Source organism: Astyanax mexicanus, chromosome 12 (assembly GCF_023375975.1).
Source record: "Astyanax mexicanus isolate ESR-SI-001 chromosome 12, AstMex3_surface, whole genome shotgun sequence".
Lineage (NCBI taxonomy): Eukaryota > Metazoa > Chordata > Actinopteri > Characiformes > Acestrorhamphidae > Astyanax > Astyanax mexicanus.
Genome location: NC_064419.1, coordinates 33,859,200 through 33,873,715, shown reverse-complemented (window position 1 = coordinate 33,873,715; position 14,516 = coordinate 33,859,200). Strand labels below are relative to the sequence as shown.

The 14,516-nt window shown below is 38.7% G+C and overlaps 2 protein-coding genes across 2 annotated transcripts in view; both read right to left on the bottom strand.

The window, feature by feature from the left end:
- plcxd3 (phosphatidylinositol-specific phospholipase C, X domain containing 3) overlaps positions 1-4,349 on the bottom strand; it is a 32,066-nt gene extending 27,717 nt beyond the window's left edge. Inside the window, exon 1 of the mRNA XM_007247168.3 lies at positions 4,132-4,349. Coding sequence (XP_007247230.1) covers positions 4,132-4,234 — 103 coding nt within the window. The 5' untranslated portion in view covers positions 4,235-4,349. The remainder of the gene's footprint in view (positions 1-4,131) is intronic.
- A 1,805-nt stretch (positions 4,350-6,154) lies between these two features.
- The window catches only part of oxct1a (3-oxoacid CoA transferase 1a), a 66,271-nt gene continuing 57,909 nt past the window's right edge, over positions 6,155-14,516 (bottom strand). The window contains exons 16-17 of the mRNA XM_007247169.4: positions 10,273-10,374; positions 6,155-8,014 (exon numbers count right to left, since the gene is read on the bottom strand). Coding sequence (XP_007247231.2) covers positions 7,979-8,014; positions 10,273-10,374 — 138 coding nt within the window. The 3' untranslated portion in view covers positions 6,155-7,978. The remainder of the gene's footprint in view (positions 8,015-10,272; positions 10,375-14,516) is intronic.

Here is a 14,516-nt window from a genome sequence, read left to right as displayed (position 1 = left end):
TCAGATCATACTTAGGAGTTAAGGATTACAGAAGCTCTGTGCAAGATTCTTTGTATGCATTAACAGAAAGCTATGTACTCCTATTTGTTTGTTATAGGCAGTTTTGACTCAAACCAAACTCTTACCTATTTCCCTTATTGAAGAAGCACTGTAAAAACACTGCTAACTGGATAACTCTCTCAAGAGTACCAACAACAGTGAGAAAGCCAAAGATGTTAGCACTAGAGATCAACCAATTGGGGTAAAACACAACTTGTGATCCATTCCAAAAACACTGATCTCTAGTATGTAAGCAATTTCTGAATGGTACAGTTGGAAAAAACTATCCTGCATCCCAAAAAATGTAGCAACCACCGAGAATTTTATGGCAACAACCTGTGTAAAAAGTGAATTTTCTGTGCTATACACTTTAAATAGAGCTGTAAACAACTAAAGTACAACTAAAGTTCTCAAAGAAACAAATGTGTTTTAGGTACATCAGGCACATCAGGTGCTCATAGTTTGTATTATATATAGACAAAAGTCTACCTGAGAATATTTAAGTAACAGGACATCCAAATGAAGGGTACAAGACTGCAAGTGTTTAAAGTGTATAGCACAGACAATTGACTTTGCTGCTATGAAGTTGCTATGGAATCCCAGGCTCAGGTGGTTGCTATGATATCCTAGGTAGTTTCTATGATTTTTGGGATGCTGAACAGTTTTTCCAACTGTAACAGTCAAAAATTGCTTACATACTAAAGATCACAAATTGTGTTTTACCCCAATTGGATGATCTCCAATACTGCTTATCTAGTGCTAAAATCTTTAGCTTTCTGACTGTTGCTGCTGTACTTTTGGTACTCTTGCGAGAGTTATCCTGTTAGCAGAGGTTTTACTATGCTCAAAACGGCATGTAACAAATAAAGACTGGCAAAGCCAAACAAAGAGGAGTACATAGCTGTCTGTTAATGCATTACTGCAGCCATGTGCGAGCTTTGGAGTTCCAATCAATTGGTTAAAGAAGGAACTGCAGCTTCCTGTGATTAGGACGTCACTGCAAAGAACCTTGCACAGAGCTTCTGTAATCCTTAGCTCCTGAGAATAACAGGACAGAACCCCAGTAAAACTCCTACTAAAAACTTAAAACCCTCTGGACATCCAGAAAAAAAAAACATACTCTATGCTGGATGACTAGCTTGTTAACTAACCCTTGACCAACACATGGTATTTTTTTTCTGAATGACCAGCTAGTCTTGAATTAGAGTTTTTATCAGAGTATGAAGGACAATAGTGCAAAACTACAGATTCTTATAAAAAGTGCAAGGTCTGCTAGAGACTCAGCTTACAGCAGCTGAAGGCAGCGGCACAGCAATTCAGCCACCATCTCACAGCCAGCGTAAGTGATAAACGGGGCTGCAACAGGGTGGTGACCTCATCAAACCCTCTAACCATCAATGAGGAAAGAATAGCAGCCCTGTCCGCCTGGCCAGACTAAGAACCAGAGCAGATCTGAGCTTTCAGGCTTCAGGCTTCTAATTGCTCCACATCTCTGAACTGCTTTCAGGTGTGTAGCTGCAATTAGCCATGATCCAGATAGGAATGAGAATGTCTATACTACAGCTCTGGATAAAAATAAGAGACCACTTCAGTTTCTGAATTAGTTTCTCTGATTTTGCTAGGTATAGGTTTATGTTTGAGTAAAATGAACATTGTTGTTTTATTCTACAACCACAGACAACATTTTTCCCAAATTCCAAATAAAAATATTGCCGTTTAGAGAATTTATTTGCAGAAAATGAGAAATTACTGAAATAACAAAAAAACGACGCAGAGCTTTCAAAGTTTAAAGAGTTTAGAAATCAATATTTAATGGAATGACCCTGGTTTTTAATCACAGTTTTCATGCATCTTGGCATGTTTTCCTCCACCAGTCTTACACACTGCTTTTGGATAACTTTATGCCACTCATGGTGCAGAAATTCAAGCAGTTCAGCTTGGTTTGATGGCTTGTGATCGCCCATATTCCTCTTGATTATATTTCAGAGGTTTTTAATTTGGTGAAATGAAAGAAACTCATAATTTTTAAGTGGTCCTTTTATTTTTTCCAGAGCTGTATATGTGGACACTGTTAGATTTACTGTTATTTATCAAAGCTGTCTGACTAAGCAGAACATACAGGAGGTTATTCAGCAATAAATACGAGCTTTAGCTTTAAAGTGAAGGTATTTACACTAAACTGGGTGAACAATGTAAGAATGGAACAGTGAAACAACACAGACAGGTTTGTTATTTTCTCATTATCTTCCTCACAGTGAAGCAGGAAAGAGTTTTTAAATTTGATTATTCAGGTTTTCATTTGGAATTGGTTGCTGTTGACTCTCTAATATAAGTCCAGACAGATGTCTGTGACAGTTAGGAGGTTCTATATAGTAACAAAAAAGGGTTCTGCTACTGTTCCAAGTTCCAAAGAACCCATTTAAGTGTATATTTAAAAAAATACACACAACTTTTCCAACTGTTCAGATGGTTCTTCTCAAGTTGCTCTTAAAAAACAAACGCTTCAATAATGCTTCCTTTTTTTAACGTTTTAATGCATTACATATAGCACAACAATGTTTCTACTAAAGAACCCTTTTATCCATTACAGTGACTATCATGTCAAATCCCATGGGGCATGTTCCACTACTTTTACCATGTTCTGTGGAAGCTACAGGAACCCTACTGCCTGTGGTATATACTTTTGGGGCCTCCTGCATTGAATGTGGATATACTTTTTGCCATCACCACCTACTGCACTGTCCACTGTTGGTAATAATGCCTTCTATGACGTATTCCTAATACACAAATGAAATTCACTGTGCAATGAGAGGTGTAAATGTCCCAACAACTTAAGTAATAATATGCCCCATCCACTACCAAGACTCACAAGATTACACCTCACAAATTATACAGGTGTTTTGTCTCTAGTAAATGTGAGGATTCTTTAGAAAAGCAAAGCAACTCAAACAATTTCAATGCTTAACTGGTCACTAAATGGTTCACATTTCACTAAATGGTTTACTAAATGGCCAGCTATATTGCTAAAAAAAAAAGTTCTTTACACACTCTTAAAATGGGTTTTTTAATAGTTCTGTCTACAGAACCTACAAAGAACTATTTTCTTAATAATTTGCTACACATTCCTCACACTTAAAAGAGCTTCCTAAGGCAACTTTTCTTTGAAGAACCACAACAACCACAAGAACCATTTGTATGCTTAAATCATGTCCCAGTTCTTTAAGTGTTTTTTATTCAAGATAATAGTTTTACATAGAACCACAAAAAAACATTTAAGTGTTTAAATGAGTGGCTGATTGAACACCTTTTGCAGATGATTCTTTATAATATCCTTTGAAACTAGTTATATATTTAAAAGGCAATTAGTCTGGTTTTATGGATTCATAACCTATTTTCCAGTGCAATACTAAATTCAAAACCCTATGACTGACTCCTCCCTACGATTCTACATCTTTGCTGATGGATCTGTACAGTACCTTATTTTCAAAGCAACACTACAGAACCCTTTAAAAAGGTTCTATGGGCTCAGAAACCCATGTTCAGTGCAATATTACATCTAGAACCGTTTAAAACGTATTCTATGGATTCAAAAACCCATTTTAGTGCAATTCTGTGGCTAGACTTCTGCATGGCTAATGCTGCGCGTGGATCTACTCTGCAAAGTAAACTTCAGCGCGAACCCGCCCGTCCCCTGCTGCACGCGCGTCTGCTTGCAGTAGCATTTATGTGCGCGTGTACTTAGCGCACCTGTGCAACAGGTGTGGGGTCCTGCTCTCCGCTCGCACCTTCAGCCCCGACCTCGCGCACACATACAACCCAGAACAAAACATGCAAATCTAATTTTCACTGCTACGCTCGCGCTCCTGCATGCTCACGTGCATGCAGCTGGGTCAGGGTGTGCAGTGTATAGCGCGAGGTCAGCGGGAACTGGGGACCGGGACTGGGACATCGAGCTCAACCGCGCACCTTTACCCAGCTGCATGCAAATATGCAGGTAAAGCAGGTACGGCGCGTGCAACAGCCTGTATTGTTTCAGCACCACTTATTAGCACATAACCGATTTGTTGCGCGCGCACGCGCTCCCTCACTCACCCGGTATGGCGAGGTTGGTAAGCGGAACCGTGTGCAGGTTCGCCGGTAAGCTGGCCATCCAGTCCGCGTGCCGCAGCTCCGCTTTCCCCTGAGAGGAGGCCATGCTGCCGCGAACCCCAAGCCCACACTGCCGCGCGCGTCCAACCGGAGACGACACCGAGAACCGCGAGAGAATCACTCCGCTGAACCGGCTCCTCGTAGTGGCTTTTCTTTGGTAGTGAATCAAAAGGAACCGACACGCGCCTCGAATCGTTACTGAATCGAACGAATCTAAAGAACCGAGTTAAAAAAGACTGAACAACTAATGAAAAAGAAACACTGTTGCATATATTTGCATATACTTACAAATGCGAATTGTTTGCATGAATTGACGATTAATTATTAGGTCAATCATTAGGTTTAAATTATTTTCACTATTCAATTCTTAGATATTCAATATTTTACACTAATCACATATACACTAAACAAAGAAGTTGTAGGTTCTAGATTCACATGTCTTGTAAAATTGTTATTTACAAATTTCTCTGTAAAATCTTTCAGTGAAAAATAACATTAAAATGACAAGAATACACTTTCTTAAAATGTCATGTGATTTTATGAAAATAAAAAACAGGAGAAAGTGGAATATATGAATTATCTATTAACAGCTTTTAGTAATAGCCATACTAATATAGCACAGTTAATTCAGTTTATACCTGCAATTAAACTACTTTTTTTACATTTATTTTTTTACAAAACAGTCTGTATAGAAGCAATGCCTTACTAAAAAAACAAGAAACAATGAAGAACACCCTTATAATAAGATTTAGACTAAAGCATTCCAATAACTGAACAAATTAAATAAAATAAACGATACAAATTACACTGTAGATAACAGCTTTAATCATTTTTGAGTAAATTTTGTTATAAGATAAAATATTATAAATACTGAACCAGTCTCCAGAGCTGCAGTAATCAGTGATTGTGACAGTGAAATCTTTATTTAAGCAAAAAAAAAAATCTATTAATTTGGTCTATGCATCAACAAATCGTTCTGTATAGGACGCGCGAATCATTTAAAACGAGTCGGTTCTGTAGAAATGAACCGAACAGCACTGTTCTGCGCGCTCGCGGTGCCACGCCCCCCACAAACCATAGACACGCTTACAGCCTTCAGGTTTACACTAAAAACGACACGTCAGTGAATTTGTGCGACTCAGCTGTCACACCACACTACACACACACACCTGTCTACCCCGCAAATCCACTGAGGCATCAATAAATAGATTCGTTTGATTCATCCATGAATATAGGAGGAAAAGCAACAAGTACAAAACCTCCACCTGATCTACAGTAACAGGATGATCCCTATAATACAGTCACACAATGAAATCCGTATATATATAAAGCTCTGGGAAAAAATAAGAAACCATCTCAGTTTCTGTTTTGTTTTATTCTATAAACTATGGACAACATTTCTCCCAAATTACAAATAAAAATATTGTCATTTAGAGCATTTAATTGCAGAAAATGAGAAATGGCTGAAATAAACAACCTTTCAGACCTCAAATAATGCAAAGAAAACAAGTTCATGTTCATAAAGTTTTAGGGGTTCAGAAATCAATATTAGGTGGAATAACCCTGTTTTTTAATCACAGTTTTCATGCATTATGGCATGTTCTGCATGTTCTCCTCCACCAGTCTTAAACAATGCTTTTGGATAACTTCTGGTGCAAAAATTCAAGCAGTTCAGCTTGGTTTGATGGCTGTGATCATCCATCTTCTTCTTAAATATATATTCCAAAGGTTTTTAATTTGGTAAAATAAAAGAAACTCATCATTTTTAAGTGTTCTCTTATTTTATTTCCAGAGCTGTATGGCCATCCAGTTTATTAAAAACACACACCCACACTTTCACATCCTGGTCACTTTATTGAAAACACAAATACCCATCTGAACACCAGTAAATTAGAGCTGTGAAAGAGGTGTTTCTGAAAAATTGGCCAGGAAGTGGAAGATGAAATGAAACACAAACACAGACTCCTTTGAGCTCAATGAGACAAAACTTTTATTATGTACAAACACACTTTAACGGTGGTTTTAATAAGAAAACAGAAGGCCTGCTGCGAGGGACAGATGCAGAGATGCGTTACGGAGCTGATGAAGCCGAGCCACTGTGATGAAGGTGATGGAGTTTATTATCAACACTGAACAATGAACTTTATCAGTTTCACAATGTTTATCATGTATGTATTGATTTGGCTGTATGAGCCGCGGACACGTTAATCATCGCCTGACCTTTTACTCTGCTCTGTATTCAGAACGCCGTGCAGCAATGGTTCAGTCACTCTCTCTCACACACACATGCACGCTCTTACACACACACACTCTCTTTGTCACACATTCATGGATATTAAAGGAGAAGTTCAGTGTAAAATATAGGTACTATGATTCATCACTGAGCGCAGTCGATCAGCTGCATCTGATTTAGATTTGGTTCGTTTTCACACTTGGTGTTAATCATTTAGAAAGATCTGAATACAATAATCATATTCTGGTGTGGAATAAAACAACTGTACAGAAACCCAGGTTAAGCTGTTCAGGTGCAGTTTTTCTGATTTATTACCCAGAGAACTACTATTACTACACCTATGAAGAAATGTCATCTCTGCTACTGCTCCATATGTTAAAGTACAATGAACTAGTCTTGTGCACTAGTCTTTCTTTCTGTATTTAATTTCTGGCTCCACCTCTGACCAATAGGAGGAGAGAATGTGCTTGCACTGTTTGTTGTGACAGATGTTTTGTTGCATTCGCGGTTTTCCTTGTGTAAAACAAAACCAAATCAATCCAAGGAGGGGAAAAAGCTCCAACTTAACAAATTTGTTAACTGATTCAGACCAAATACAGCAAACTATAATTGTGAAAACACACTTGGTATATAACTGAAAATGCTAGGCTTACACTGCTCACAAACAATGAACTATACCTGATTGGTTTGATGAATGTAGGTGTTGTGCCAAATTCTGCCTCCCTTCTAAAATCCTCCTCCCTTAAAGTTTACAGGTGTGACACAGGAGAATGAATTCAACAGATTCCCCTTGGATTCAATTTATTGCTGTTTATAAATAAGGGTTTATTTACATTTACAGTAACTACAGGTGTAATCTGTTGTACCCAGACTGCTGCATGCACACAAAAAATGGGTCAAATTTCAGCACAACACCAGTTCTTTTTCTTCTTCTATTGTTTAACATGTGACCGTTGCCTGCCTCGACTTCGGAGGCACCATGGTTCAGATGATCCAGAGCTAGACTAGCTCTTTTTGTCTGACCAAATTTAGGCCCTTTGGCACGGACCATGGTTCATGGCTTTTTATTTTAGGTACCAATCTAAAAAGTCAGAAGGTCCGGACCAAGGAAGGAAGGTGTGAAATCTCCTTTTCTGTCATCTGAACATTGCAGTAACTCTAACCACTGTATAACTCTAACAGTATTACTCCACATACTGTGCTTCAATTGAAGTGGAATAGCACTACAAAACGGGGTGTTATGATGCTGATCATACTATTTAGCTTAAATGTGGAATGCTGCTTTATTGCTTATCTGAATAATTTTCGATAACAGTCTTAATTGCCATGTTTCCTAGTGATGTTAGCCTATCATCTTCTGTTATAACATAAGGGACCCAAGTCACATACCAAACCTACCGGCTGATCAACTAATCAATCATGATCAATCGATTTCTCACTGAACTGCTCCTTTATTGTAACAGGGTGAAGGTGAGCGGTGGGCTCGTGGCAGATTGTTCTCGTCTGGTTCTGTGTAAAACCTGGTTCTGAGAGCTAGCAGACTTCAGCTTCAGGAGGTCAGATCTGCTGCATTGGCTTCAAGTTAGGAGAGACCTGTTTAAACAAACGCAAAAAAAAAAAGCAGATTAAATTAATTCAACTGTCTATGCTCTGACATTACTGTGTGTGTGTGTGTGTGTGTAAACAGCTTTACAATTTAATAGTATTTAAACTGTAATAACACTGTATTCATTTTAATATTTCAAAAATTAAATGTACTGTTTATAATTAGAAAATAGCCCCCTTTTCAGGCTCCAGCCATTAACGTGTTTCTGTTGCATCTCCATCCTTAAAAAAAATGGAGCGTAGTTGACTAATCTGACGATTATTTGTTCGATTAGTCGTGATTATTTTTTGTTATGCCCTTCTTTGTATTTCCTACTGTTGAGGAGAGCTAAACATTTAGGCCCAAGACCAACTTTGCAGTACATTTTAATAGTTTGACGTACGCAAAACTAAACTAAAAATTACAAAGTATATTATAGCAAACACTGGCTGGATGTTATTTTCACAAGATTCTAGGATACTTGTATGCATTTTTATATGTTTGAGATACCTCTCATATGAGATACCTTCCTGAAATTATTGTTTGTTAAGAATTTTTTTAAATTAAAGTCTGTAGTTACTACAACATATAACTCAATTTTAAAGAAGTGGACAGAGTAGTACAGAATCTCCCTAAAGCTAACGTTTTAAGTTTAACTAACGTTAATAATAGTAACGAAGGAGTGAAGCCTGTTTAAACTCACCTCAGCAGCTCTTTGCAATAGTTTAATGCCAAGCTCAGACTACACGACATTTTTGTCTCTCACGATGTTCGCTATGTCAGATTAAGTCGTTATCTTCGTTTCGTGTCGTATTTGGAGAACTGGCAACACTACACATCTGCGTTCTCATGTGAGTTCGTAGGTCATCTCGGGGGAGAAGCATAAAATCGTGCGTGATTGTAGTGCTTTTGTGCTCAGACGAAAAAAAAAAAAAAGTGAAAAGGGACTTTGGGCTCGTTCCGGGGTGACCCAAACGGACATTAAATTTTTTGTTTAACTTGTTTACTCTAGAGAGAACTTGAGGTAAAGTAAAGATGTAGCTACTTAGGTTTCAGTGCCTGTAAACAGAATATTTCATGGATGAAGTAGATTATTAGATGATTATTAGATTATTCTTCTGTTTCTCTGGTCTAGTGAACTGCAAGAGCACCACCCCGCTTTCTTTTTCTATGTTTACATCTGTGTACCAAAGAACGCTCTGTCTTCCTATTGGTCAGCGTCAGGGAGCACGTCGTGGAGCATGTCAAACTATGCGATCTAACATGCTAGTCTTTCCGTTGGATGCTCCTACAGCGTTGCTCACGTCAAATCACTGCTCTTTGACTGTGTTATACTACACAAATCTTTGTCGCTCGCAACACAGAAATTTGGATCTGATGCAGGAAATTTGTCGGCGCCGACATAATCTGGTCAAAATCGGGCTAAAATCGTGTAGTCTGATCCGGGCACAACTCACCACAGGTAATATAGAAGTCAGTGTACAGAACTAGCAAACTGTACAGAACAAGTAAAAACAACTGTAGATTATTGTGGAGTAAAATGTGTTTAATGAACACAGCGTTGCTATTACACTGTATGCACGTCTCTACCGTGCTCTCTCTCTTCTGTTCTCTCACGCGCTGCAAGTCCCACCCACACTAAAACCTCACTGGCCAACTAAGCATGAGGAGAGGCCAATCAGGATGCTCACTCTCACACACTATGTGTGTGCCTTTTTTTCTCGCATGTGTCTTTCTCTTTATCTCTCCTGCTCCATCACACATTATTGACACATCGACAATGAAATTCCACATCAACATTTTTTTTTTTATAGTCGACATTGCAGATTACGCTGATGTTGCAGCCCTATTGTTTTATATAGAAATTCTACATGCACCGACATGCTAGAGATAGTAGTAAATTGCAGTATGTAAATTGATCATGAAGTGTTACGTCAGGGGAGCCTGAGAACCCACACACCTGTCAGTAGGGATGTGCCGTAGTGTATCATATGCAAAAATATCTGCAAAAATTATTGCCAAGAATTTTGTTACAGCAAAAATACCATGAAATATTGTAATATTATCTTAAGGCCATATGTGTGCTGGTATTTAACATTAGTTGATCCTCAGTATAATGTGTGTACTAGGAAATGTCATGGAAGGCATTATAGTGGACATAGTGGAGCGCAGTTGGCGGTAATGATCATGTCCAGCTGCTTGAACTGACTGGCTAGAAATCCCATCAAACAGTCATTCACTACATTTCCCAGCATGCTCCACTTACCTCAAAGTCTGCCCCTGTGCATTTTCTGATATCCTCAGGAGTTAGCCCCTCCCACACTTCAATCAGGGTCAGGCCTTTGTTCGTGTCCACATCAAACACAGCCTGCAGAGAACGACAAACACATTCATATTCGCTCACACACAGTCTTACTCTTTAAAGCTTCAGCTGGTTTATAATAGGACAGAAGAAACCCCAAAACCCCTATTCAGTTTAAAATGTACTGGTGAACTAAAAGCTGATTTGTTTGTTTGGGTTTTGTGCCATATCAGCAACATGTTGGCTATTTTATGGCATCAACAATGTTCATAACTTGAGCAACACAGACATAAATCAGTGTCTTCATATGAAGGACTTCCAGAAAATTAAGTAAACTAAAAGCTGAAGCTGAAACTGAAGCTAAATGAGACATGAGGATAGCACTGTGCTAACTGGAGCACTATTTGTGCTTCCAATGTCAAAAAATGTTACTGCATTACTTAAGCTGGGATGGAAAATTTGTGGTGATTTAGGCTTCTATTACTTGCTAGCACCAGTGCTAATTGCTGTTGTCTTTTATTACTTCTCAATAACATTTACCCTCGTAGCTTCAGTGCTTACTGGTGGGGTATATGCTTTACTATGCATTACTTTTAAGCTACATTATTAGCTCATAGCTCCAGTGCTAAATGGTGGGATTGGTTCTACTATTTGTTAGCAACATTTGCTTTATATAGCTTTTGTGCTCAACTAAAGACAGTCTTGAACTTTATTTCCTAACTTCCAACTCATGATGAATTTCTGCCTTCACGATTTCGCACTAGTGAAAAAAATTAATAGCAGTATGAGCTTCAGTAATTCTTAATTTAAAATTTTAAGTACATTAGCCTCAAAGCTTTAGTGCTAATTCGTGGATTATAAGCCTTCCTATGTTTGTTACATCTACATTAGCCTCACAGCTTAAGTACTAATATGTGGGGTATAAACCTTCATATCTTTGTTAGATACATTAGTCTCATAGCTCCAGCTATAATATTGTGGTATAAGCTTTTATACTCTTGTAAGCTACATTACCGATGTAACTGCAATTCAATGAATGACAGATACACTTGTATAGCACCTTTCTTGAACCCAAGGACACTTTGCAATCTCTACACTCTACACAATCCTTTATACTCAGCACTCATCCAACACACACTAGTGAGAAGGGTTAGCCAGTTGCTTACAGCGTACTCTCAACTGTATACAACAGTCAACCAGGAAGACTGTGGGAGAACGTAGGATCTTCACCCAGAAAGGGAATTGAACCACAGTGCTAAGAGGTCACTGTGCTGCCACACTGTGCTGTTCTGTTTGGTGAATTACAAGCTTCCATAGCTTGTTATCTACTAAAGGCCTAAACGTGTCTTAAAAGGGAGAACTCTTGGTGTAGTAAAACATGATAAAGAGTACTTATCTTTGTTGAATAGACCACCTCTGCTCTCCCGCAGATTTCCAAGATCCAGTAATTTTATGCATTTTGTCCAGCACTCTTTACAACGACCACTTTCAGACATATTTTGCCCCAATAAATTGCTTTTTACACCGTAGCTTTTGCGTAGGCCGCATAGCCTGCCTAATGGTGTAGCAGCTGGACGCTATATTGGAGTAGTCAACCATGCACCCACCCCCAGTGCATTTACTTGCACTGCAGAAGGTGTATAATAATATACCGATAATAATCACAACTCGACCAATTTTTACACGATTTTTATAAAAACAAGGATTAAATTAGGCCAGTCATGATAATTTTTTTGCAAACAATATTTTTGTCCCAGAAATTACTGCAATAAACGATACTGTTGCCATTTTAAGATCATTAAATAGCAGTAATATAATGGTAACATAATATTGTAACAAAGGAATTACACTCTTTTAAAGACTACACACAGCCTCGGTCTGTCCCAGCTGGCCCACATTGGACCGGTATAAAGACCCTGCCTCAGCCTTGATTTGAGAGATATGCTGATGAGGAGAGGAAGGCTAAGGCAGCACAAAACTAACTACAGCCGAACTGGGCCGTTACTTTGTTTCTTTAAGTTTGTTATGGGTGTTGATGGAGGGCATTTTTCCTAAAAAAAAAAAAAGGTATGTATTGAGTTCATCCACTTCCTGTTTCTGTGTCTCTCTGTGCTTCCACACTACAGGGTCACAGTGGTCGTCCCCCTATCCACAGAGGTGCAGTCACAATATATGTGCATTTTGTGAGTGCAAACACAATGGATGATATCACGATTATTAAAATGATTGAGGTCATGTCCATGTATTGAACATATATAAGTCGATACTGTAATTATTGTGACAGGCCTAAATTAAATTAATTAATTTATACACTTATTAAACTAATATGCCACACCATATGTCTGTCTTTGTTAAATATCATAATACAAAGTATTTAAACATGAAAGCATGTATTGTGTGTAATGTGTGACAGCGTCCTATATCATAACTACAGGTCTGCTGTTTGTAACAAACACAACTGTGTGGAAATCGGGTAAAAATTGAGTAGAGTTGGGTAGAGTTGTGATTATTATAGATGTATTAAACACCTTCCTCAGTACAAATAATTGCACTGGGGGCACAAGGTTAACTCCTCCAAGGCAGGGGCAGGCTATGCGGTGTCTATGTATATATGTCTATAGTCATGATCAATAGAGTGATTGTGGCGCCCGGAGCTGTAGCTAACGCTACGGATTGTAAACAGTGGTTTTTAGTAAGCGTCTTGGGCACTTTTAAAGTTATTAATGCCTAACAGTGTAAAAAGCGATTCATCAGGGGCGAAACGTGCCTCGAACCGGCTGTTGTAGAGTGCTGGGCAAAAAGCATAAAAATTACTGGATCTCGGAAAACTTCGGGAGAACAGAGGTGTGCTATTCAACATTCAAGGTTAGTACTCTTTATCATGTTTTACTACACCAAAAGTCAATTTTACACACGAGTTGTCCTTTAAGAACATTTGGGTTGAGGAGGGAATGGAGGGCATTAGAGTTTATTCTGAATTGTGGCTACAAGGATTCTGTAAGCACTAGAGCAAGTGCTAAAACGCTCAGCATGGTTCTTCAGCGCTTTTCCAGCCACTCCCTCCTGATGGAGTGGGTGGATGGAGCTGTATGGCTCTGACTGAGCGTCCTCCAAGACATTTTTCACAAATCCTCTATTCAGGCTGCTTTCACACACACACATATACACACTCACATACACACACTCACGCTTATTCTCTTTGAGAGTGTCGCAGGGAGGGAAAAACAACACAAAAAAAGCAAATTAAATCAGTGTCAGAGCTGCAGAGAATGGCTCGGGGAGCTCGCCTCAGAACCAGCACACACCAAAAACAACATCTAATAAAACACTCTGGCATCAGAAAACACTCGCACTCAAAAGACACACGAGAACAGAGAACAAGCGAGGTTACAGAAGCGGTGGGGAGGGTGTTTGCTCTGTTTTTTTTTGCTGTTATAAAATGTGAACTGGATGACTTTGTTTAGAAGAGACCTTCATAACAAACTGCTCCTCCAGCAGCTCTCACAGCTATCCTCCCAGCACTACCACTCACAAACTGGGACAATGTTTAGCGCTGATTATTTAATTTACTGAAAGTCTTTCAGTGCAATGGAATGGAACAGCCAGTTCAAATTACACAGCCCTGCCCTTCTGAGAACCCACAGAGCAGAGATCCAGATCCCAAAACCAAACTTAACCTGCAAGACAGAATTCAAACCATTCAAGATGAAAATTATCAACCCTCCAAAGACCATCCAAGCAACACCATCCAGCCCTGACTGAAACAGCATCAGGCTTTTGAACTTCATAAAAACACCACCAAACCTGAAAAAAGAGACAGCCTTAACATTTCAAAAACACCATAATACACCCCCTAACCATCATGCAATCACTACCAGAAACACAGAGACAATCATCACCGAACATCTGACTGAAACACCTCAAATACCACTGCTTTTAACTCACAAATAACTATTTCACAACTGGAGATGTTGGTTTGTTACAGCTTCACTGTGATAATTAAGTAAAAAGACTAAACCCCTAAAAAAACTAAAAACTAAAATAAAGATATATTTAAACCAAAAAACAGAAGTTAAATCTAGCAATCTGGCAAACGCTTTACTCTTTCACGCTACCAAATTTAGAGTCATATAAAGGTAAAGAACCTGCTAGATACCTGCTGTCTTTCACACACAGTGACTGATCAGTCAATACTGATTTGCACCTGA